At 43.8% G+C, this 26,978-nt stretch overlaps 1 protein-coding gene across 1 annotated transcript in view; it reads left to right on the top strand.

Annotated features, from left to right (window-relative positions):
• The first annotated feature begins 3,675 nt into the window (after window positions 1-3,675).
• LOC135489876 (dynein axonemal assembly factor 9-like) overlaps window positions 3,676-26,978 on the top strand; it is a 40,425-nt gene continuing 17,122 nt past the window's right edge. Inside the window, exons 1-9 of the mRNA XM_064775485.1 lie at window positions 3,676-3,803; window positions 4,147-4,223; window positions 4,668-4,787; window positions 5,316-5,440; window positions 5,631-5,806; window positions 6,183-6,288; window positions 6,531-6,632; window positions 6,887-7,072; window positions 7,348-7,429. Coding sequence (XP_064631555.1) covers window positions 3,727-3,803; window positions 4,147-4,223; window positions 4,668-4,787; window positions 5,316-5,440; window positions 5,631-5,806; window positions 6,183-6,288; window positions 6,531-6,632; window positions 6,887-7,072; window positions 7,348-7,429 — 1,051 coding nt within the window. The 5' untranslated portion in view covers window positions 3,676-3,726. The remainder of the gene's footprint in view (window positions 3,804-4,146; window positions 4,224-4,667; window positions 4,788-5,315; window positions 5,441-5,630; window positions 5,807-6,182; window positions 6,289-6,530; window positions 6,633-6,886; window positions 7,073-7,347; window positions 7,430-26,978) is intronic.

Here is a 26,978-nt window from a genome sequence, read left to right as displayed (position 1 = left end):
CATCAGGCCACGGGGATTCTGGAATTGACAGTCCTCTTGTACTTATCAATCAGCAAATCCCTTCCGATAATCTCTCACAGGCAGGATACACGGCCCCATTATGTCACCGGCATTCTGACATGTTTCATCGGAAAGATTTGTACATGTATGTGTCAAATTGACCAACTAATTTTATATCTGTTAGTCACACACTCTCCGAAGACAGTCACAACCCTGGAGGAGACACTACAAATTTTGCTTCATTTTGCTTCATCATTACATGACAGGAAACTGACCCACAGATCACCAGCTCAAAGTCAGCTAGTAGGATCTGATATATTGAACCAGTCAACACTCAAAATAAGAACATGGTCGTTGAATTCTCCGTCTCATCCTAGAATCGAGCAATAGAGATCTGACACAACAACGTGTACAAAATGTGTGAAGAAGTAACAACGTCAATATTTTCCACATTTCTTGCCGGTGTAGAAGTTTAAAATGTCCTAGGATAGAATGCCCGGGAAACAAAGCATTCTATTATGCGCTTCAATCTCTGAGCTATTGACGGTCAGGGTCTCTATAGAACCATATTGCAGAATACAATAGGGCCGGACACTTTTTCCAGGGGGGCATTTGTTACTGTTACTCAGGGACTACTAGTTATTGTCCTCACTATGAGGTGGCAGCATAGACCATTGACCTGCAACGCACCTGCTACGTAAGTGGGGTTAACACCATGGATGTAATGCCGAGAGAATTTGCACAGTATATAACGGTCTTGCTAGGTAGTGTATTAATAAGATAAACCACAGATTAAACCAGGTTCATGCTTGCTTTGACTTGATGAATGACGGATCTGAGGGAGCTGGTTCAGGGGTTCCAGCTGTAAATCGTCCCCCGCCCTAAAAACGGGCGATATTTTTAATTTTTCATCATTGCCTAGTTCCATTTTCTTAGCTCAGATGGCAGCACCAGAGAAGATGAGTGTCGTACGGATATATCAGCTTGGAGGACGTACCGGCGTGTCCTTCAGAAATGACCTCTGTCAATAAGACACTAATACTGAATTGGGTCATAACTTAAGTACGTTTGCATCTCATCAAGCGGGGGGGGGGGGGGGGGGGGTTCGCTGCTAGGGTCTTGATCATGAAAATCGGGGAGATCTTTATGACGAACTTATGTCTGCACAGTCACACACACTCCGAAGACAGTCACAACCCTGGAGGAGACACTTCAAATTGTATTTTGCTTCATTATTACATGACCGGAGACCGACCCACAGATTACCAGCTCAAAGTCAGCAAGTAGACTCTGATATCTCGAACCAGTCAACACTCAATATAAGAACATGGTCGATCGAATTCTCCGTCACATCCTAGAAACGTGTAATGTAGATCTGACCCAACAGCTCGACTCTGCCACAGAAGACAGTTGATGTATGTCTTCTTCAGATCGAGTCTTGTGTGTTTGAAAGATTCTTGTGTTTATTTGCACGTCTGTCTCCCACCTATCCGACATTTTTGTTTTTTAGCCTGACTATCATTGTGACAATTAGGTTACAACCTGGCCTACCTGAGGGTGAGAGACCTCGACGTAACCACAGAGAAGACAGTGTCACAGCCTTGCTGCCACAGATGTTGACACCTGGCCTATCTGAGGGTGAGACACCTCGACGTACCCACAGAGAAGACAGTGTCACAGCCTTGCTGCCACAGATGTTGACACCTGGCTTATCTGAGGTTGAGACACCTCGACGTACCCACAGAGAAGACAGTGTCACAGCCTTGCTGCCACATATGTTTACACCCGGCTTATCTGAGGGTGAGAGACCTCGACGTACCCACAGAGAAGACAGTGTCACAGCCTTGCTGCCACAGATGTTGACACCTGGCCTATCTGAGGGTGAGACACCTCGACGTAACCACAGAGAAGACAGTGTCACAGCCTTGCTGCCACAGATGTTGACACCTGGCCTATCTGAGGGTGAGACACCTCGACGTAACCACAGAGAAGACAGTGTCACAGCCTTGCTGCCACAGATGTTGACACCTGGCTTATCTGAGGGTGAGACACCTCGACGTACCCACAGAGAAGACAGTGTCACAGCCTTGCTGCCACAGATGTTGACACCTGGCTTATCTGAGGGTGAGACACCTCGACGTAACCACAGAGAAGACAGTGTCACAGCCTTGCTGCCACAGATGTTGACACCTGGCTTATCTGAGGTTGAGACACCTCGACGTACCCACAGAGAAGAGAGTGTCACAGCCTTGCTGCCACAGATGTTGACACCCGGCTAAATTATCTGAGGTTGAGACACCTCGACGTAACCACAGAGAAGACAGTGTCACAGCCTTGCTGCCACAGATGTTGACACCTGGCCTATCTGAGGGTGAGAGACCTCGACGTACCCACAGAGAAGACAGTGTCACAGCCTTGCTGCCACAGATGTTGACACCTGGCTTATCTGAGGGTGAGAGACCTCGACGTACCCACAGAGAAGACAGTGTCACAGCCTTGCTGCCACAGATGTTTACACCCGGCTAAATTATCTGAGGTTGAGACACCTCGACGTAACCACAGAGAAGACAGTGTCACAGCCTTGCTGCCACAGATGTTGACACCTGGCTTATCTGAGGGTGAGAGACCTCGACGTACCCACAGAGAAGACAGTGTCACAGCCTTGCTGCCACAGATGTTGACACCTGGCTTATCTGAGGGTGAGACACCTCGACGTAACCACAGAGAAGACAGTGTCACAGCCTTGCTGCCACAGATGTTGACACCTGGCTTATCTGAGGTTGAGACACCTCGACGTACCCACAGAGAAGAGAGTGTCACAGCCTTGCTGCCACAGATGTTGACACCTGGCCTATCTGAGGGTGAGAGACCTCGACGTACCCACAGAGAAGACAGTGTCACAGCCTTGCTGCCACAGATGTTGACACCTGGCTTATCTGAGGTTGAGACACCTCGACGTACCCACAGAGAAGAGAGTGTCACAGCCTTGCTGCCACAGATGTTGACACCCGGCTAAATTATCTGAGGTTGAGACACCTCGACGTAACCACAGAGAAGACAGTGTCACAGCCTTGCTGCCACAGATGTTGACACCTGGCTTATCTGAGGGTGAGACACCTCGACGTACCCACAGAGAAGACAGTGTCACAGCCTTGCTGCCACAGATGTTGACACCTGGCTTATCTGAGGTTGAGACACCTCGACGTAACCACAGAGAAGACAGTGTCACAGCCTTGCTGCCACAGATGTTGACACCTGGCTTATCTGAGGTTGAGACACCTCGACGTACCCACAGAGAAGACAGTGTCACAGCCTTGCTGCCACACTGTTGACACCCGGGCCTGTCTGAAAAAATGCAGTGTGAAAGAATACTGAGCTGATTTCTTCAACCTTTTTTTCTTCAAAAGATGGATGCTTATGACTGATGTCTAGACGTCAAAACAACTCCCAAAATAAAACCCAGATCTCACTCATGATGGGACTGCAAGAGAAGATAGATTTTCCCAAGATCACACTACTTTTGATGACCGACGAATGATAAATAATGAAAGGCAAGTGACCTGCCAAAGATCACACAGCAGATGACCACTTTTCAACAAAAGTCCAAGGGAGCGAAATGACTGGGGGCGAAAAGATCAGGGAGCGAAACAACCGCAATTCGACTGAACCAGTATGGCCGCTGCATAGCAGAATTTTGTCCTCTGCTGGTGTCAAAGTGTCCGAAAAATGAGTTACAGAAAGTTGACAAGACCTTCTTCCGGTCGGAGAAGTATAAGACAGGAAACGTTTTCTCCGTTTGTGAGGTACATTACGGTGCAAATTAGTTCATATTTGCCAAAAAGCCCCTTCAATGTTGCGTTGCCTACGACGCCGTTCACATTCTCCATGCATTTGGTTGACAGGTCGACAGTAGTCTGGACTGGAGTTGACTCCATACCTCTGGCAAAAATCCAAAATAGGGTTACGACGCCGGTAATGATAGTGGTAGTGTGATGTGGGTGTGGGCCTGCTGCCTGACTCCTGAGCAGGCTGAGCATGCGGAGTGTCACTGACCGACAGAGTGAGTGAGTCTCAGCTGAAAGCCCATGGCCATGGGTGAAGGGGTCACTCAACTCATACTCTACTCATCTAATTGTTTGTTTTCAGTTGCAGTCGTCTTCGGCTGGTGCAGTCAATCCTTACCGACGGGGAGGATGGTCCGGATGCAGTCTTGGGAATATCAGGTAAACAGAACAAAAGAAAAGTGTCAAAGAGTACCTCCACTCTTGTGTAGTAGGGTCACAAGCAGGTATGCATGGATAAGGGGAAAGTTGGATCAGAAATGGGCATCACGCCATCAGCATGTTCATGTATCTAATACTAGTAATATGTCTCCAATCCTCAGCAATGTTGTTGTCATCCGTTAGAGGTGAATGATTTTTTCATGTCAGGTGTTGATGAACTTAGGGACAGTTGAGTTGCTGTAGAAAATCTGCATCGTTGAGCATCCAATATGGCCACCACAGTTCAATTGATCCAATCCTTCTTCCCATCCATGGCCTATTGTTTACCATCAAATCTATTGGTGATTTAGCGGTGGATGTTGTTTTGGTTTTATTCACAACAAATGAACATATATTGAGCTTCGATACCAGTATTGTAGTTTTACTTGTATTTATTTTTAACAGGCATTGACAGCAGATACCACGAAGGAAGTGGCGAGTTCATCAACTATCTCCTGTTTGACTTGTTCCAATCGAGGAAGAGTGAGATTGAGAAGTCGGGCTATGATGAGGAAGTCATCGATGGTAAGAAATGGACGGAGAAGATTGGATTTAAAGGGAACTGAAACCGCCAAGCCAGTTCGTATGACCTCGTTTTCATTTCCCGCGTATCGGGTGATCAGAACGAGGCATGAATGAAACATGGCGCCTAGCTGTCAATCATTGAGTGACGTCACTACTATGGAATTTACTACGAAAACTCATGAATGAAAGATCGCATGACTCATGTGATTCTCACATGATTTTCAATAATAACAAATTGAACTGCGCATGCTCGGGCACTGGGGGCGGGGCTACAAATCTGAACTCGAATAGGAAGTTGGAAGTTTGACTTTCTCGGGCGGTGAAAGTCGAAAAGTTGAATAAATCGCTTGGCGGTTCCAGTTCCCTTTAAACTCGAGCATCAACTACTACCACATGTATGGTACTATGACTTGGACGGTTGTTCCCAGGCCTGGCTCAGTTGAAAGTGGCTGGTTTGGATAATTTGTTGTCAGCTAGTTTCACCAAATACACCCGCGTCCTTAATTATATTATAGTTTTATCTTTCAGACCTGATGTTGTTGGTGAAGAAAGGGAGTGTTCACGTCTATTGTAACCCAGTCAACTATCTATTCCTTCTACCTTATATTGGCAGCTGGCCAAACCTCCGCATCCACTGCCTCAATGAAGATGATGTAGGTCCTGTTTCCATTCGTTCCCCACATGAAGACTGCATCTGTCCTCCAAATTTCATGATAAAAAATGTCAACAAGTTTTCAGTGCATATTCAGTCAACCTTGAAGCTATTTTTCTCAGAATTACAAACACAGATTTATCCCGTTTCGTGATGAAATTCTTCAAGTGTTTCCTTTTCATTTCTTTCAGTACGCAGACGAAGAGAGCGCCGAAGAATTTAAGATCAAGAGCTTTATCGCGATGGTTGGAGACTGCAAGAGAGTAGGTGTGTCATTCAGCAGTACTTGTCACAGCTATCCGTTTGACAAGATGGCCATTGAGAAGTGGCCGATAATACAAGCCTATGCGTTGGATGAATATGGGGAGTGAGTACAGTACTGGTCACTGCTATCTATTTGACAAGATTGCGAGCTCATTTTCACATTCAGATTTAAAGACTGACGAGGGTGTCCTTCACAGCCTCAACCTCGTCACTTACAGGTATGTGTCAGCACCTTTGTCTGGGCTCTGAGACACTTGCTCAGAAGACCCCAGACTTGGCCCGCACACATACTGGCTCACTTAGAAAGTCAGACTGCCCGGCTACTGACCACTGAAGCAAAACAACCCATTGTCTCCGGTAATGCGTTCAATTTAACCGCTCAAGTTGGCCAAGGACGTGAAAGACTGATTGCAGCTGTGGGATGTCAACTGCCTTGAACACTTGCTACTTGTTATGAAGTATGCGTATATATATTTCAGGCTTGGGTTCTTCACGCTCCAGCATGAAACCATTGATGTGAGTGAGCAGTTGAAGCGGATCTACAGCATTGTGGACCCCGTCACTGTTGAAGGGCTAGTAACAGAGGTAGGCTGATCTATCCAATCTCACATCACTGGGTAAATCATTGCTATTCATTATGTCGGATGAAGGGCACAGAAAATCTATGAGCAATATCACCAATGTCCAGCAAAGTAATCGGCATAGCGTTTCCCTCTGACGTTTGTTTCCCGCTAAAGTGAATAATTGTCGCTCCTTCCAAGAGTCTAACTAATGACTTCCAGGTTAGGAGTTCGCTGCCCAAATCACTACATCCCCTTGTTTTACAGCATTTGCCACTATTCGAACGGCAGTTCAACACGATGATGAATACAATGGATAATGAGGGCGCTACAGGCATGGTCAATATGACAGAGAAAAGGGCTTGTGAGGTGAGTTACAGATTGAGACATCGTCAGTCTATCAAACACAAGAAGAAGAAGAGACATCAGTCAAAAAGACGAGAAAGTCTGCGCCACATCAGACAGACTCAACCTTTCCAAATGCTGTGCAAATTAGTATTGAGTGTCTTGCTCAAGGACACTTAGAAAGCGGTGATCCTTTCAAGAGGTGAACCTATGACCTCCTGATTATCAGCCCATTGCTCTCATTTCACTGATCTTTGATGTTTGTTTTTCTTTTTCAGCCATTGAAAAGCTACTTTAGCCACGGCCGAGTCGGGCAGGATAAGAAGGTCAGCCGGTACCCGTTTGTGCTTTTCGGCACGGACACGAGAAGGCGGCCTCTGAAAGCTGCTGCTTCTACTGGGCTGATCAGTGAAGTGAATACACCTCAAGAGACTGGAATCAGAGGGAAACTAGCCAGCCACATGGTAAGTGAATACACCTCAAGAGACTGGAATCAGAGGGAAACTAGCCAGCCACATGGTAAGTGAATACACCTCAAGAGACTGGAATCAGAGGGAAACTAGCCAGCCACATGGTAAGTGAATACATCGCTCTGACCCGAGAAAGCAGCCCCTGAAAGTTGAGCTTAGATTTAGTTCTGTTTCACTTGAATCTATTTTGAGATGATCCCTTATCTGGTTCCATTGGGAACGTTTTCTCAATCATGTCTCTGATCAGACCGATATTCTCTCCTCTTCAGATTTGCCAGTCTGTCTCTCCCCGTGGACCTCTCAGCTGCACAAGGACTTACTTCCTTCAGAGTGGACATAACCCCTATCCAGGTATGTGGTTGTTGTTATATTATGGTTTTCTGCCCGGCTACCTGCAGGGCAAGTTCTCCATACTGTGTGGTATATTACCAGTAGGCGGCAGTAGGTTCACAGCCCTTGTCAATTTCATCCGCAAAGGTTCTGTACTGTATTGGACTGCGAAACATCACTGCCACCTTTTAGCAATTAAGTTTCTCATCGAGTCATTGGACAGTTGCCCTGTCATTGTGTCATTGGACAGTTGTGATGGAAACGCCAAGAGTATGAGGGAGGTTACCAGGATGTGTTGTCCTTGATGATGAGTCCTAACGGCGACATGGTGCGCAGCCGATGGATCCAGGAAGACTCTCTGGAGAGTCTTGTGGCCTTAGCGGTTGTGCCATCTAGAGCGATGTGCATAAAGTCAAGAACGTGGATGGAGATGTCCTGGAGGCCACTTCAACCTCCCAGACCACCATGGCCTCCAGGACATCTCCATCCACGTCCTTGACTTTATGCACATCGCTCCAGATGGCACAACCGCTAAGGCCACAAGACTCTCCAGAGAGTCTTCCTGGATCCATCGGCTGCGCACCATGTCGCCGTTAGGACTCAACATCAAGGACAACCCGTCCTGGTAACCTCTCTCATACTCTTCTGGCGTTTCCATCATTTCATTTTCCGTATGAGCCCAGGTCACCTCCACTCTCGCATCAATACACCACTTGCTGTTGTCACTAATCATGAAGTACCGTTACCACGCTCACAGCAGGGGTATCTCACAGAACCCCAGTCCATCAAACCACCTCTCCACGTCCATCTATGCTGAAATAATTAGAAACCATTTTATTTCACATTGCCGAGCCAAACAGCCACAACCCCTCGCTATTCGTCCGCACAGGCGCATCACAGCTCTCTCTTACCACACAGAGAGAACTGGGCTCTCCCTAAAGTCAGCCGTCGAGGACCAAGTAGGCACACAGCCCTACTCCACTCCGTCTAAAGTCAAATAAACATAACTGATGAGGTCATCACTACACCGAAACCGTTTCATTTTGACAGTATAAGCACTGCCAAAACCTCTCCCGAACCTAAATGACACCCCAATGCCATTTTAGCGCAAAAACACCCTGCTCCAGGTCTCACTTGATAACCAAACAAGGTTAACAAAGGGGTCGTCACAACCACCACAGGTGACGACATGAGGGACACCATACGTCTCTCCAACAAGGTGGAGACGTCAGGAAGTAAAGGACTTTGCAACGGTACTCCGCCCGATCTGACGCCCCCGTCAGTCACAACGGTATTATCCTTTGACGACAAAGCACGTAAAATCCGTCTCCGTTTCATTGGACAGTTGTCGAGTGACAGAGGGTTAAGTCATGTCATACATGTATATGATTACGTAGATAAACAATTTCATTACAATTTTTCCAATATTTCATATACGATGCTGCAAATTCAACCCAGGATACCAGCACAACAATTAGGTCGGTTCGTCAAGGACTCTCTTGAATCTGAAGTGACAGATTTAATATCGCGATATTAAGGATTCGCTATCCACTTGGAAAACGAGTTTGTTGCATTAATGAATTTGCCGCTATGAGTCTCACTTTGGGGTATTGACCCTTTAGCTCCTGTGCCTTGTTTTCATGAGAATGTGATGTTTAGCGATGCGTTAGGTTGCACACAGATGAGTATTCGCAGGCAGTTTGTAGTAATTTGATTGACACTTGTGAATTTTGACACTTGAAGTTTCAAAATGCATAACAAAAGAAGGGATGACAGTTACTTTCATATTTGGTATTTTATTGGAAGTAATATAAAAGACACGTAAACCAGCTTCACCATAAATACAAAGTTGGCTTAATACCATTTATAAATAAATCAGCTTTACGCTAAATAGATATAAAGCAGACACCTCTCTATTAAGGACAACCTCGATTAAGGACACTAGTTTTGGTCCAAAATTGGTTGTTTCCATTCAATTTGACCTCTCTAATCAGGGCTGAGTTGTTCAAATGTATTGTTAGCTTTAACGGAGACGTTAAGTCTTGACGTGAAAATTTTAATGGATTTAACTGAAAGAGATAACGTCCTCAATGATACTTCACGTGACTGTTAGGGATAACGTGATTTTTGTGCTTTTGAACAACCGGGCCCAGGACACCTCTCCAACTCTAAGGACAGTCCAGAGGGTGTTCTTTATAGAGAGGTTCTACTGTACATGAGTTGTTGGGCAGCTTGTAATGTTTTATATCTCTTGTGCGTCTTAATTGACTCAAATGGAGAATTTGTGTTCTTTAATTGGTGCATTGATCAGAGACTCTGCTGTGGGCTATCAGGCTGTTGATGTTGCTGATGGAGTATGCGCGACGACAGGAAAGTTCTGTGGTCGCTTGCAGCTAACGAGAGGTGTCGTCATCAGCATCAGGCTGCTCTTGAAAGCAGGAATGAATAGAAAGCCAATGTTTAAACTTAACCCTTTTGCTGCCACACCAGGGATGTAACCGATTGTACACTGCATGCTATTGGTGCCCACTTATTCCTTCTGTTCAATTTTCCCTTTGTTCTATAATCATTAGGCACAGTCCCTTTAAGTTCGAGGTTGGTTACACCTGAACAAAATGAGATGCCAGTTTCTGTTCAGTGAAGACCTCGTTCCTATGGGGTCTGAATCAGTCATTTTATAACCTTCAAATAATCAATCAGTCAATGAATTACTCATTTCTTTACCCGGGCCAATACGGTTGGGACACCTGAACGGCTTGGGCCAAAACGAGGTGCAATGTCACATAGAAAACAATGCTACATTTCAAACAAGGTAATTGATATCAATCTATCCGTAATAGTTCTTCTTCTTTGATTTGTTACACTGGCAGCAGCAGATGATCTTGAGGGCTTTCCTATACTTGGCATGGTATGCCAGAAACAGCAAGAAATATATGGAAAAGTTTAAATAAAATATCAGATCGAAGAGATCATGTAACGTGTGGTACAAAGCAGTGTCTGTATCTAATATTCCTACCGTAATCCTGGGGATGAGTTCCACCAACACTTTCGGACAGGTGAATAGGAGGTAAGACACGATGAATGCGATGAACAGATGGGAGAGGTTGATTTCTTCGCACGCCTTGCGCGTTAAAACTTGACTCGTCCCCTGGTTTGTGTAAGAGTTCACCGCCAGGCGGCGCTTTGTTTTCACCTGATGCGAGTTTTTCGTTGCCTGACTTAGGAGGCAGGTTAATACGAGTAATACTGGCAGCGGCAAGAACACAGTTATACTGGTGATGTACCAGAAATACATGACGCGGTATTCAGGCGTTCTGGCCGTGTCGGATGTTTCAGAGATCACGATTGTTTTGTTCTTGTTCTCTGGATGGACAACCTCGGTGACGGTGAATTCCCAGAAGCGCGGCAAAGCGCTGACTAGGCATACACAGTATACCATGACCGTACAGACGCATGCTTGGATCGGCGTGCACATGGAGCGCGTGCGATTCTGCGTCAGCGAGAGGCAGCGCTCGAGACTCATGACGAGAATCAACCATAGCGACGTAAACCAGAACCAATCATTGATGCTGACGAAATATCCATGCATCTGTTCATAGATGTCGTAATGGCCGATGTATAACGGCAGCCATAAGAACATCCCGCACATAATCAGCATCGTGCTCGAGACTATCAAACCCAACAAATAGCTATCGTTGGAACTTTTCACTTGACGGGCGATGATTAGAATGTTTAGTAAACCCGTCAATATTCCGAATCCACAGATACTCGGGTACGCGTAGTAAAGAACCAGTTGTAGCATCTCCATCCAAGTCGATGCAGACTTTAGTGAGATGGCCTTCTCGCCGCATCCAAGGCAGTGTGAGGCGTGCAGCCGATAATCCAACATCTTGGCTATCTTTCCTCCCTGTCTTCAAACAAAAAAACCAGACTCCTGTGTCTGTTGCAAAGAGCGACAGTAATCCTATAATCCTGTATCTGATCTCGTTAACGAGCTTAAAAGAGCGCCAATCTAATTAACACTGAACATGTTTAATGAAATTGGATTAAGTTTATTCAAACAAATCACAAAACACTTCCTGATTCACTCCTGGACAAATCGCAATCAATCTCACGTAATATATTTCTGTTTTATCCGTTTTGAGAAAAAATATTTGCATGAATTTTTTCGATTGGCAGATTTTGCGTGATTTAGTCCCGAGGTCGCACTACAACATGAGCAATTAGAGAATGAAGCGTTCTAAGTGTACTCCTCTCGTGAAATATTCTCTGCCCAGAATAGTCCAAATTACACTTTTCTCAAATCATGGTATCTCCTTGTTTTCAAAATAGTTGCAAATCACAAAGTCCTGCCAACTTTTCCAAAATTGTTGTGTCTCCTTGTTTCTAAGACTATTATAAATCACCAAGTCTGCGATAGACAGACAACAATCTGCTTTTGAAATACGATCCTGTCTATTCCTCAGGCCGTGATTCAAAGTCACGGTTCCATGTATGAACACTCAACACAGCGAGCAGTCTTCAAGTTCCTTTGAGTCTGGTTCATAATGCTGAAGACAAAGTGCTCATCTGTCTTGAGACGAGGGGGCGATTCCTCATTGGAATGTCTCTGATGCAAGCTGGTGACGCATGTCTTGCAGTCTGAAACGAGAGAATTGGTAGAATGTGACAACAGATAATCAGATGGAATGCGATTGGCGAATGCGACCTGATCATCTCTGTCTACACTCCTTAGCACTTCTGAGGCTGACCTGAAAAAGGAAATACTAACTCAATTTTCTCCCCAACATGCCCGAATGAATGAGACATTCTGGTATCTCCTGCCTTCATTCAGGGAGTTGTTGTAACAATTTGGCCTGGGGTTTTGTGGCAATGATCAAATAAGAATAAAGACGTCTTATGTTTTTCATAAAGCTCATTTGTAAAATCACCGTTCCTGATCTCATGTACCTTTCCAACATCAGCTACATTCACATTAGCATACAGTGCTGCTGCTAGTTTAGCAACTACCGAGAGGAAATCCTGTTCAATTCCCACGTCTGCACAATCATGAAGAGCTAGTTTGCCCATTAGCTGAGCAAACATGGCAAGTTTACCCAGCGCCTTTCTGCCGGAGTTATCAAACTTGTAGCGTCCCACAACAACACTTCAATTGCTGTTGTCAATAAGTGAGACTTGAGAGTGATACTTCGGTTCGCCAGAATAATGTGTTGACTAGCACGGCCTTGATGGAAGTATCACCTTGTCTCGATCGACTGTTCAAAAATCTATAAGGTGGGTCTTTAGCCCATGCCTGAAAATGGCCACAGTGTTAGCTTTTTGAATGTCACACCCAGCTCATTTGAAAACCTTGCCACTTGGACAATGAAGCTCCTATTTCTGCATTATTCAAAGTCAGCAAGCTATATATTTCACGTTATGCTCAGCCCAAGCCTTATGTAACACTTGTATAATGCCAGAACAGGTCTTCAGTCCACTTTGTACGAACTCTCTGTTTGCCATTGTGGATTAGCAGGTGTTGCCATTGCAAACACCATTGAAAAAAGTGGAGCTGCCAGTCCCATGTCAGTATCATACTTAATAGACCAGTATTGTACAGTAGAACCTCCCTTAGCGGACACCTCTCTATTAAGGACAACCTCTCTATCAAGGACGCTAGTTTTGGTCCCAAACTGGTTGTTACTATTCAATTTGACCTCTCCAATCAGGACACCTCTCTATTAAGAAAAGCATTTGTCAGTCCCAAGGGTGTCCTTATTAGAGAGGTTTTATTGTATTGTATAACTTCAATACTGCTGACACTATTGGCCAAAACAATACCATATTTATCCCTTGCACACAAATATAATACACTGGTCACTGGGACCTGAGCAGACCTACGTTCTATGATTCAATCTGGCTGTATCTGTTATTTAGTGTAAATGGCCATGGTAATTGCATCCCCAATCCCATTCCAAGCCAATGTATTCACTTGTATATATGCTGGTGTTAGACCAGGCGTGTTAGAAGACTTGGTCACCTCCACTTCAGCACGATACTTTCCATTGATTCAATCTGGCTATATCTGTAGATGACCATGGTAATTGCCCCACTCCGGCTCAACGGCACCATGCTCCTCCACCTCCCGATAGAATCTCCGTCCATTGACACAGGTCGGGTCATCTCCACAGTATACAATGTTTGATCAGGCGGCTATCGCGCAGCTAAAGAGCCTGGACACCTGTTATCATTCTCCTTGTGGTCAATCGATATAGCAATGTCTGCTCAATATAGCTCAGGGTTGGATACAGGAGAGTTGTTCGGGGGAGGCGGGGTCAAACTCCATAAAGTTTCCACCATTTCTATCATCGGGAATGGCCTGCAATTGCATCTTTTAAAACCAAAATTTAAAACTTCTCATTGTTTTTGTTAAATGTAGTCTGCACCAGTGATATTTGATGACCTAAAATGATCTGAACCACCTCTCAGTGCGTCTAGATTTCAAATTAAAGATTTCAAATTTTCTACAGATATTGATGGTTATTGAGAGTTTTTCCTCCTCCATAGTGGCATTTGTTGACTTTTGAATGCCACTACGGTGAAGCACCTATCGAAATCATCAACCTTTTCAATGAAAATTCACTTTCAGTTCATTATGACTTTCAAATCTTGCATTTGACACCACACGAGAATGGCAGACGTGATTATCGGAGCGCTTCATCAATCCCATCATGCCACTGCATCATCGTCAGCTGTGGCAGACTACAAAAAGGAGCTTGCCATCATAAATATTCATCAAGATTTGATACAATCGAGTTACTGGGTCGACATAGGCTATCACACGTTCAGGATCCATTGATAACCAAATCAAATTCACCCTTTCAGTATCAATAAAAACAAAAAAGTTAGGTTTCCAACCGAAGTTCCATCCCGCAGATGGGAGATCTCTTTGTTGCACATTGCAGCGATTATGATCACGGGTTAAGCATTGGCTGTTATGTTCAGTAGAGGAAATCCAACATACAATAACAGTAACACATTGCTCAATAAATTTTCCTGGCACTTTGATTCGAAAATTGAATTGTCATGGAAGCGTGGTCTAAGCGTCTAAGCGTGGCCATCAGAATGGCACTATTACATTTGTAGCTCTCTAACGCTATTGGCACTTGGGAGATTAGAGAAAGAGACAGGGCAATCACTATTTGTCTTCATGCTCCACTGGGAGGAGCATTTGTTCATTTCTCCTTGAAATTTCATCAAAGATAATGTATGAGAAGACTGTAAGATTGGCAGTAGCAATGATTTGGCTGAAGGTGGCATTTCGGGTGACATGATTTCACACGACGCAATGCCGTGTTTTTACAGAGCAATTCTCATTGGAGAACACTGAAACTTCCACCAACATGCAGTCTGTTGGACGAGACCGAAGCCTTGAGCAGACTACAGCGTGATATAACTACCTATCTCGATGAGAGAGATGGCCAAACTTTCACCAACAGATAGTCGCAAGCCTCGAGCAGACTAGAGTGTGATATAACCAAGGTTTATTCTAGCCCTAACTCGATGAGAGAGATGGCCAAACTTACATCAACAGATAGTCTGTTGGCGAAGACCCAAGCCTTGAGCAGAGTAGAGTGTGATATAACCAAGGTTTATTCTAGCCCAACACGCCTGAGGTAATAGTTGTAAGCTGTGATTAACAAATTGATTTCCAGAGGAGGCTGAGCCTGAGCCCAGACCAACTGGTATCTGATAGCGAGTATAAAAACAAATTACATGTCTCAACTGCACTTGGGAATCCTTCATCAACAATGTTGATATGGTACAACCACTACATTCATGCAGTGAGAAAATATTTGAATAAACAGGAAATTCTTGCGTGTTTCTGGCACCACTAAGGAATCTGATTGCAGAAGAACAATGTTAATTACTCTGTTAAAGAGATTAATTACTCCTTTAATTAGCTCCTACTTCTCTTGTGGGCTTGATCCTATGATGTAACACAGGAACTGTTTGGCTTGTTAGTGTATTGTATGGTGTACAGGGCCTTACAACTTCTCTTTGACTCAGCTCCTTGGTGAAGGTCTCTGATGTAATGCAAAAAAACTGTGATGGCCTTACTCACATTTAGGGAAAGATTGAATGGCCACTATTTGGGCTGAAATAGACCAGTTTTATGTCTATATGTGATGTTGTTGGGGAGTCAAAAACCTGAACAATTTGCAGCCCCCTAGGTGGTTTCTGGTGCCGCTGGGTTCAGGTCGATCAAGTCTCTGGTATTTCTTCCATTTCCATACAGTCCAAGTCCATCACATTGTCCATTCAAATCTTCTTTAATCATTTACATAGAAAACACTTTGGCACGATAGCATTTTATACCTAAACAGTGAAATTCCTGAGCACATTTTACCAAAAGTTCAAAGAAGCGACATCCAGTCACATGAGCCCTGAATGGTGAACTATTCTGAAATCCGAGTAAAAATCAAATTGGTATAAGCGTCAGATGATCAGTATTCCCGATGTATCCCATGATTCAATTCCAAACCACCCCAGTCCCAACGGCACATCTCGCATTCTCAATTTCATTATATTGCTAGTTTTCTTGGCGGTTTTTTCTCATTTATCTCGCAGGGCGCAACATTACCCTAATAGACCAAGCACATTTTTTCCATTTGGTTTGCACAAATCTTGAACTGAGTCTAAAGGCTCAAGCTGGAAGTGGAGTAGTTGATTCAGGGAGAGAGAGGTTAGGCAGGGTTAGTGCTCAAGTTACATCAGGAGCTGCTGAGTTGGTTGTTATCAGAATCATACGGCTGCCTGACGTGATTGCTTGGAAAGGCTGTGTCTTTAAACAGCAACCTGAATATATTGGGTGAGGGAATAATTCGCAGACAAAATGAGATATGCAATATGGTTGTAAAAAAGACTGCAGAAAGTGCCAGTTCAACCGAGGACATCTCTAACTCATAACTTGTATAGACTTCTGTAGTTTCTAAGCAAGAAGATGTGATGAAGAAGAATGCTTGATTAAAACTTACTTGTGCCAATGAAATTTGCAGTATAGTCCGAGTGATATCACACTTTAAAATAGAAGCGTCAGTGTGCGATAAGTCCATACTACGCGTCAAGATATTAAGTCCATATCCAGGAGATGCTGAATGCAACCTTTCTCCTCGGTAGCTGGGAGATAATGATGAGGCTAAGACCCATGTCGGAAGGATAATGAGTCAGCGACGATGTGTTCACCAAAGAGAGGTGGGTTTATTCGCGCAGATCAGGTTAATTATTGCCCTTGATCAGTCATCGTCAATAGTTCTGTTGTAGTTTAAGGTTGTCTGCATTGATGGGTTAAACGTTTCATAAGTTCAACTTTTTGTCGTGGTTGTTTATCGGTATAACTGCCTTTCTGCTTTCTTGAGCCACTAATAAATACTACATGTATAGACAGCCTGAGCCTTTAGGTAAATTATTGTATTATGTTAGCAAGTTTTGTTTAATGTTCTTTAGTCTCAACATCGTTAAGACATTATGTTGTAATATTTCACATATCAAGATCTTTAAAATATTCATGACCCAACTTTACATCTGCAGGTGATCCAGTGACAAATTTGTCTGGTCGCCATGGTAACCTGTCTTGGAGAACGGTTGATACATTTTAGAAATGAAGGAAACAGTTAAGAAACTGAGAATAAAATTTGTGAAGGAACATTATATTTGAACATGTCACATGACACAAGTTAGAAAAAACTGCAGCGCCAAGAGTCCAAGCCTGATAATGATTGCACTTTAAGATCTGGGACACCCTGTACAATGTAGTGAGTTTTCAGTTTAGTTATCAGGGCGCATGTGTAGTTCCGCACTCTTTATTTGTTCACATTAAGCTTCAGTTTCGGTCGTCTCTCAAGAGAATGGGATCAATCTGCATGTTCATTCAGGCACTCTACTGGTCTTTAATCAGAACTACATGTTACCTCTCGAGAACGGCCGTCATTGTTGTGCACTGTTTTTTGAATAATGAGGGTAGGTCCGGTTCCTATGACAGCCTCCTTTGCAATCGGTGAATGGCATCATCGCCATGGAAACCAATTGGGCGAGGGAATTAACAATGGCTGAAGATTGGGCGAATCAATTAACGAGCTGCGATAATTAGCGAATGAGGGGTGAAACATGAACCAATCTCCTGGCGTCAAGTGGTTTGATGTGAGGAATTGAACACCTAGAAAGCATGTCGATGGGTTTGGAGTCTTCATTGCAGTTGGTTTGATGCGAGGAATTGAACACCTAGAAAGCATGTCGATGGGTTTGGAGTCTTCATTGCAGTTGGTTTGATGCGAGGAATTGAACACCTAGAAAGCATGTCGATGGGTTTGGAATCTTCATTGCAGTTGGTTTGATGCGAGGAATTGAACACCTAGAAAGCATGTCGATGGGTTTGGAGTCTTCATTGCAGTTGGTTTGATGCGAGGAATTGAACACCTAGAAAGCATGTCGATGGGTTTGGAGTCTTCATTGCAGTTGGTTTGATGCGAGGAATTGAACACCTAGAAAGCATGTCGATGGGTTTGGAGTCTTCATTGCAGTTGGTTTGATGCGAGGAATTGAACACCTAGAAAGCATGTCGAGGGGTTTGGAGTCTTCATTGCAGTTGGTTTGATGCGAGGAATTGAACACCTAGAAAGCATGTCGATGGGTTTGGAGTCTTCATTGCAGTTGGTTTGATGCGAGGAATTGAACACCTAGAAAGCATGTCGATGGGTTTGGAGTCTTCATTGCAGTTGGTCTGATGCGAGGAATATATCGCTAGATGACTTGAATCAACCTGTGAGATGAAATTGGGTTGGAGAGGAAATGGTGTGCAACCTCTGTGTGATAGCGTGTGTCGTAAACGAGACTTAGCCTTCCTTCATGACAATGCTCAGATGCTGATCCAATGGGGGAGAGGGGGGGGGGGGGGGTGCACCAGACGCATGCCCCTCTTTTTCATGAACACACCAGGAATTTTGATGAGAAATATAGTGCACGCCCCTCTTTTTCTGGCTCCTGGATGTTCCCCTGATGCTTGCATAGTGTAGAGGGGTCTGCGGTTTCTGCCAGCCTGAAGTGCTTGATGGCCGGTCTGTTAACGTTGAAGTTCCCCTGCTATAAGAACATGCGATACTGTTTCCTTCTCTGATTCCACCCAATCCATCTCTTGTTAACCTCCATCAATGACAGCCGCGTCTGCCATAAAAAATAAAAAGCTTTCCGATCAATGAGAATAGTAATTTAGACCACATTTTCTATCACTATGATCATCATCAGTACCTGTATCCTGAGGTGGAGAGGGATGCTGATTAGTCTATCTTGCTGCTGCTACCCATAGGTGATCAATTCTTAATCACTGAGCCTCACCTACATCTATCAGCCAGTCAAGTATCCTCTATAGAATGGTGGGAGGCCGAGCAGGCTGCCACATCGCTGCCAGATCAACCATCTTGGATTTTGTCTCTGGACAAAAACGGACAAAGACCTTTGGCACTTGTGGCCTTTACTGTTGCTGAAAGGGTGGATGTCGTCCTGGGTGCCGACAAATGGTACCCAGGTTCGAGATCGACTGGACAATAAGCACCCTGGGTGCCATTACACTAGACTAACAGCACCCAGTGGCAGTACAGAAATGTCGTCCCTAAGATCCGTAAGCCAGGCAAAAAAGAAGCTGGGTGCTATTTGTCTAGTGTAATGGCACCCAGGGTGCTTATGTCCAGTCGATCTCGAACCTGGGTACCATTTGTCGGCACCCAGAACGACATCCACCCTTTCAGCTTTACTGTTGCTCATTCACAGTGATGGGCTAATATAATACGAAGATGCCTTTTGATATTTAGCCTTTAGTCTTGGTCACTGGACGTTCATCTTGACCACGCAATCTTCGACATGGCAAGAAGTTCCATGTGCTCCTACTATCAATAGAATAATACTGATACGAATCCCAGGGAGCCTGAGTTTAGACGTTATAGTCGCTATCAGTCCATTTGTATCCTCACCATCCATAATAGATACGGTAGCTAGCTAACTTGCTATTCGAGCAAGGACCCCATGAGAAAACGGATGCTAAACTTCAAGATAACCCCTGACATTATATCCGGGTGGTTGCTAATGAGGTATGAATGATATACGATATAACAGGGCTGTGTTAGTCTTATGAACCGTATAAATAATGAAAACCATGTCAGCAACAAGCAGAGGAGCTTATTAATTGTCCAAGGTTTAAAAAGCTTTGCTCCATGAAATGAATCCAACTATGCGTACCAGGTTTCAATCCTCTCTAACTGAGAACTAAATCTAAAAGGGGTGGTTGTGTTATTTTATGTTCCACGGTGTGGGTCCGAGGCACCAAAAGGTTTAAGGTCAATCTGCATCCAAGACGGACAGTCCTACCATTGAAAATGTGATTGTCTTCCTGGTCACGATGAGATAAAACATGTAGACTATCTTAAACTATCGGGCACATCGAGTTAATCCATGGTGCTCTTCTCAGCAAACCCACAACACGTGTTTGCCACTAATGAGCCAAGAACAAGCCTCCATAAACATGATAAAAGAACATTGTAGCGACTGCAAACTTGTGAGATATTCTGCAGCGTTGTCGCGGGGCGTTGAGGAGCCTCCCGTTGAGAATATTGAGTGGGGATACAGTCGTCTTATATGTACACAACATCAAAGTGGTGTATGGATATTGTGTTAGGAGAGGGAAATTAAGATTTTGTAGATTTCGTAGTGCTTGTAGCTGTAATATCCTGTCGGACAAGTAACAGGATGAAAGCATGGCACTTTTTCAAATTCCTTACTTGATAATTCTAAAACTAATCACTGATCGAGTTGGGATAAGATCAGGTGGTGACTGACAGTAAGGTCACGTCGGTTTTTGACGGTACGGGACTCCGGACAAAAGTCTTCTGCACAATTTTAATGGAACATAATACCACAGGCACAGCTAGCACTGTTTTTATCGACCCTCCCCCTCTATGTACGTTTTGAAGTCCGGCAGTTGCATCTGTTTATTGATTATTCCATTGGTGGCCACTCCACCTCAAAGGTTTCCCGCACCACTCCTGTCAACTGCTGTCAACTGAACATGCCTCACAGTTAAAGTACATGTACATGTATATTTAATGGCAATACTCACTTGACTGCTTTTCAAATCAGCTCATGATATATGAAAACGATATACCGTTTGCAACATTCTGGTGTTAACAATACTCAATACTTGAGTGTTTTGTCATAGCGGTGTTGCACAGCTCAGCACATTCTGGGCGATTCCCTCACCAAAAAGCAGTGGTTTTCTGTCAGAGTTGTGGGATTGGTGCCGATAGAGCTGAAGAGCCAATAATGAGCCAAGTTAGCTCACGAGCTCTTCTCTATTTGAAACACCTCATCTGAGTCCGAGAAGAAGATTTCTGGGCCCTAATTCTACAGATTTGATTCTCTGTTATAATGACTAACTCATAAAGCTATTAGGTCTATCGCGACTCACTTGGTTGTGTAAAGAACGATTAACTCGATTTCATACTCGATTGGCGATGATCTCACTCACGATCGATCAGGGATCTGCGTCCTGTCAGGACACCAGTCTGCCTGGTAGTTGATGACTGTATTGACCACGATCACCAAATACAGATACTGAGCACAGGCAGTGATACCATCTGTAATGCTTAGCAGGATACTGGTCGTTATGATGACGAATATGAAGAAAACTCTAAGTTATGATTCAATGATTCATCATTTTTAGGGGCAGTGGATTGGGAGCACAGTTTTAGCACACCATCAGTAAATCAATCGAAATGGTTGAGTGTAGTGGCCGTCCTCTTGAGAATTGTCAGATAAGAGCTGATTGTATTTGTAAGGATAAAAGAATAATTATTTCACCCATGTCAATTTGTAAATGTCTATTGTTCCATGCTAGTGAGCAAAATGCAAAACAGAAATAGTGTAGTTTAGCACTGACCTCCTGGGCCAACACATTCCAGAATGAAATTTACCAGCAGTTTCCTCAGCTGTAATGGTCTCCCAGATAGCCTGCAGCGTGTTCTACATATTAGGGTCACCAGGCAACCGAATTTCAATCAGATATTTCTTAGATACAGATGGGTAGGAGGCCATGTTTTAGGAGCTGGACCACCAGTACGAACGGTGTACCCCCTACATGTATATGGCCCAAAAATGGCTCCACCTGAGACATGATTTGAATCTAGAACCTGAGTTACTTAGTCCTGGAGTTCTTCTGTCTTCGGAAGAAAAAAGGCATTGCATAGATTACCATCGGTGGTGTCTATTGTTGTAATAATGATAGCTCGAGGCGAATTGTGGCACTAAAGATCCAGATGTATCGGATGGTTGGATGAGGCTGTACTTGGTGTTTCAGAAGTGCTGAGGTCGGAGAAGGGACCAAGATCGGAAAGGTTGTTTATCTATATACAAACCTTCAGCAACAAGATGAAGAGACCATTTGGCTTTAGCAGACTTTTGGCTTTAGCAGACTATTTGGGCTTTAGCAGACTGCAATGAAAATCACCTTTTTGTTGTATTATCGTGTTTTTCAGTGAAAATTTGATTAGCATTGCAGTGAGGTGTTGCCCGAATGTTGTATGTCACGTATGGCCCTGAGTGAATGGATAACCCAGCCACTTGTAGTATGTGCTCCTTGGGCTGGTACAAGAGCTCACTGAAGGGTCCTCAATGTCAGAGTAACGACAGCTCTCATTCTGTAATATTTGGCTGACCGGCCCATCACATCGATATGTGCATTGACGGCGAGCGAAACCATAGGGAACAGACGGGCGCTGATGTCATCTATCACGCGGAGAGGTTGATGTTGATAACATGTCATAGGACTGATTCAGAGGGGTTTAATCCGATTGTGTGGCCAGTGGACAGTGACTTCAGTAACAAGTTTGGTCATTTGCAATCTCCAGACATGTTGAATCTTTGTGAATGCTTAGTCAATAAGATGTTGTGACACTGTCCGACACTGATAAGATGTGTCAGGTTGATTTACGTGGCTCATACCTCTTAAACCATGTGTGGCGGTTCGTCCCTTGGCGATACTGATATCATGATGCTCCTTCTGTGGGAGCAGTAGTGGTCATCATGAAATCAACAAGTGGCCATCAACGTCAATCTGATGGTGGATGGTGTCAAACTCTTTATAGGAAAGGTTGAAAAGTTATGATTGCCAATTCTGGCCTCGAAATTGGTTTCAAAAGGCACCCAAGCCTGGGGATGGGCTACCATAATGGGCACCAAATCACTCGCACAGTGATACACTCCCCAGCTGTAAAGAGTATTACTGAGCACATCTTTATATACGGTACATGTATGTGTATTGTTCCGTATCTCTTTTAATACACGCTCCTCGGTTTTTGTTCCATCTGCCGATTCTGATTTCCCAGCAGGCTGCTGATCATTTGCCGTTCTGGTAGACGCCAAATGCAACATCATGCAGACGTCATCAGATCATTCATCAAATATGCAAAAGCAGTTTGTACAACCTGTCGTTTGGTTTGGTTCTCTTGGATTTGGTGGAGTTTGTCTGGTCTGAGGCATCAGCTGGGTCACATGATCATTCGCTGTCCCCCCAGATCACGCAAACGTCATCGCATTATTCATCCATTTATCATTCGAGAAATGACTAGGCCTACTTCAGTTTCATTTCAAACACTTCTCCGAGATTGAATGGGTTTATGGATGGGCATCTCTCGAAAGATTTGTGTCAAAATATTCTTTTGTGATGAGAGTTTTGAAGTGCTGGCACAAGTGTCTCAGGTTTGGGTGGTATTTCAATGCAAATTGTTATTGATAGGTTAGGTCTCCTCTCATTCTGCATTGGTGTACGAACATAGAGGAGGGAGAAGGGGGTACCTTTTCTAACGTCCCGTTATAAAGATGGGCCATGCATACACTCAAGTTCATGCACACAAAAACTAGAAGTGATTGTGAACTTTTACCGACATTTTATTTTTGGCTTTTTTTGGACCACCCTGTATCCTGGTGTATATACCTTGAGTTGCTACTGTAAATACTTATATAGCTTTTGACCCCACTCCTGAGTTGTTTAGGCCTGTTTAAGTTGGCTGGCAAAGATAGACAAATATTTACTCTCAGCTTGCCTCTGCTGCAGTCTACAGTTTGATTGCCTGCAGGGTGTGCCAGTTAGGGCTGGATGTAAAGTACGCACTCAGTCAGATGAGTTGTTGTTGCCAAAGCCAGCTGCGTACAGGGGTTATGTTCAAGAAGTGACCGAATGCATGTATCCGAATAATCCCTCAATTTGTCAGTCAAATCAAACTTGACCCATGCACGAAAATGCTTATGACTTGACATGGATTATGACGTAACATAAGAGTAATCAATGAGGCTTTGGTGAATACAATGAATTGGGTGGACTCAGGTTACTCATGAATGGATAATCTCCTTTTGTTGTCGAATGCTGGACTGTTTTCAGTAGATTTTAGATTAATCCATGATTGCTTTTAGGGATAGATTGTTTGCACTATTTAGCCCTAATTAGGGAGATTTTGAGGCTGAAGTGGACTCATGATGTTTATACTCTTTTACCATGCACTTGATGGTAACAATGTGATTGGGAAGTCAAAGACTTATTTGAGGCCCCAAACTGCTGAGGTCAGCACTCTGCCTGAACCCCACATAAGCTTGGCAGCAATCTGGTGCCCACCCCAGCAGGACTGGCTTGGGCAGTGCCAAGCTGCTCACAGTCTCCCCTGACTTATACACCAGTCATCACAGCAGAGCAGCCGGCAGCATCCAACGTCCTCATGTTGACATAATGTAACTCCAATAGTTGACATAGTGCCACAATTGATTTAGCACTCATTGAATATGTCAACACATTTTCTTGGTGTTGATATTCTGGTGGTATTGAGAGGCAGGAATTGGCAGCTTCCCCAGGCGCATATGTGTGAAGAGCGCTCAAGAAATGATATTATTCATGAAGTCTTGCATCAGTTCTGGTTCACTTTTACTCTCCGATTCATCTTATGCTGGTCAGCAGAGGAACTGAATAGTTTTGAGTTATGATTTCCAAACTTCCAAAAAAAAGAATGATTTGAGGAGACAAACCTGGCCTGTAATCTCTTCTACGATGGCCCAGTATTTCAATTCAGTGTTTGATTTTGTACGCTATGCATGACTTCAGGTCATTGCCGAGAAGGATGTCGTAGAAACCAGTAGGAAATGACATCTGTCAGTGGCCAGTTGCCACCAAACCCACATTTCACAAGTTGGTTTTTTTTCTCGCCAAACCAAAGATTTATCTGATTTGGCAAACCAATTTTGAAGTCCACCCATTGAGAAACCCAGAGCAAATCAGACAAGTCTTACATCAGGTGAGCTACGACACTGCACGCTTAAAAAAGTGGAACTACCTAATCATTTTTTTAATGGATATGCCCCCAGGTTTCATTGCCTCCTGAGTCAATAAAACAGATGAAATATTCAAACAGAATTGTAAATGTGCATCAATATCATGTAAGATTAATTGCTGTTGGAATAATCTTCACAAATATAGACATTGAAGATAAATGGATGTTGGAAAATTGCTTCAGTAATATAGAAGAGTATCAAGATTAATGGCATTGGTAAAAAGTTTTACAAATGGAGATTCTAGATTAATGGATGTTGGTAATGTCTTTACAAATAAAGGCATTGAGGATAAACGGTTGTTGGAAGCGTTACTCAGACATTGGGTGATATGAATAAAGACTAGTAAATGCTTTTACTTCTATTTTGTACAGAAATGCCCAGTGTAAATGTACGTGAAGTTTTAAGTAAAAGCATTTCCTAGTCTTTATTCATATCACCCACTCAAACATAATGGCTACTGGTGAGAAGAATTAGGTATAGGAGAGAAGCTCACCTTGGCGTGTTATCATGACACGATCATGTAACTGTAATCCAATGTCCGAGATGGCAACATTTAAGAAACAGAGAGCGTCTGTCTCGGCTAAAAACTTGGTAAACGTCAAGCGAACATGCACAAAAATCACTCTACTTTTGACTTGAAATGGCGTGTTGTAGAAGATTATGAACGTGTAGATCGAAACTGTTTGAATACGATATGACTCACTGACTCATTGTGATAATCCTGAGTCGCGTTCAGACTCGTCCAGACCACACGTCTGCTTCAACTGATCGTCTGCTGTGGACCTCTGCTGACGTCTGCTGCAGAAATGGATCGTCCGCTCAACGTGTATTCAAGAGGAGACTACTCCACTTGTATGGGGTGGGTGGGCTGTGTGCACTCATCGATTGTCTTTGGAGTGGATTTCCAGTTTTGAGATCGAAGCTGTGAGCTGGGGTTAGAGCCGTGCAGAAATAATTGACAATTGTCTTTTTGTTTTTGTTATCACTTTATGCTGATTCTTTGATGAAAATCTTAAAGTTTACCTGGAATTAAAAGGCGATTGTGACCATCTTATTGCGTGGACTGCTTTATTGGCATTTCAGAGGTGGATTTAACTATTTTGGTGACTTAGTCTCTGGAGTTTTCTTTTTCATTACGTTTCAAACTGTTTCCTCAGTTGTTGTCAATTAAATCGATGACCTAGTTGGTGCACATTCATAACATACACAGCCAATACCACAAAAAGGTCACCTTGCATCTAATCCTTTCATTCACTCATATAGGATTTGTCACATTTCAAAAGACCCTTTGTCTGTGACCACACCATGTGTGTTGTTTTGTGTGTTTTGAACATTTTGAAGTGGGACCACCTATTAGCATAATGGTGACACTTACAGAGATAAATCCCCCCCCCCATCTACCATCTATTCCACATACCTGGCTTGAATACACCAGTGGTCCTGGGGTGGTGCACTAGAGAAAATCTTTCAAACTGAATGAATTTTGGGTAGTTGGTGTAAAACTCCTGCACACCCCCCTTCTTGAGTTATATAGGTGGAGCTTGGCCTGTTGTGGTACTCATCGTGTGTGTAACTGTACTCTCATCATCTGGTGACTTGAAGTGCTTGTTTGGGATGCTAAACCAAGTTTGTTTAGCTGTCAGCAAGAACTGCTGGAGACCACCAAGAGTCTTCGACAGAGACCACCCAGCTGGCTGGAGAGTGACACCTGGTGTCAAAACATGGCACTTGGCAAGTTTGCTCCTGATTACCATGAGCAGCTCAGGGCTACACACACTACTGAACTCAGCTTCCAGTCGGTGTGTTAAAAACTATCGAAGATAGTAAATGGCTATTTATTTTTGATGCGTAGAAGATTAAACCAATGAATCATGGCATCCATTAGAAGACGACAGCGAGCTTTAATTGACACGAGACGCCCATTAATCTTGGTTGTGCTTGGAGCGTAGTCAACAGAAAGAAATAGCTGGAATAGGAATTCACTGGAACCTCCCTTAGCAGACACCCCTCTTAGCAGGACCCCTCTACATTGAAGACACTGATTTTTGTCCTAAAATGATCATTTTCCATTGATATAGACCTCTGTAATCAGGACACCTCTCTCTTTAAGGACAACGTTTTTCAGTCGCATGATGTCCTTACTACAGAGGCTTTTCTGTACTTCCAGATGTGG

Source organism: Lineus longissimus, chromosome 6 (assembly GCF_910592395.1).
Source record: "Lineus longissimus chromosome 6, tnLinLong1.2, whole genome shotgun sequence".
Taxonomy (NCBI): domain Eukaryota; kingdom Metazoa; phylum Nemertea; class Pilidiophora; order Heteronemertea; family Lineidae; genus Lineus; species Lineus longissimus.
This window is presented reverse-complemented; position numbering and strand designations above follow the sequence as displayed.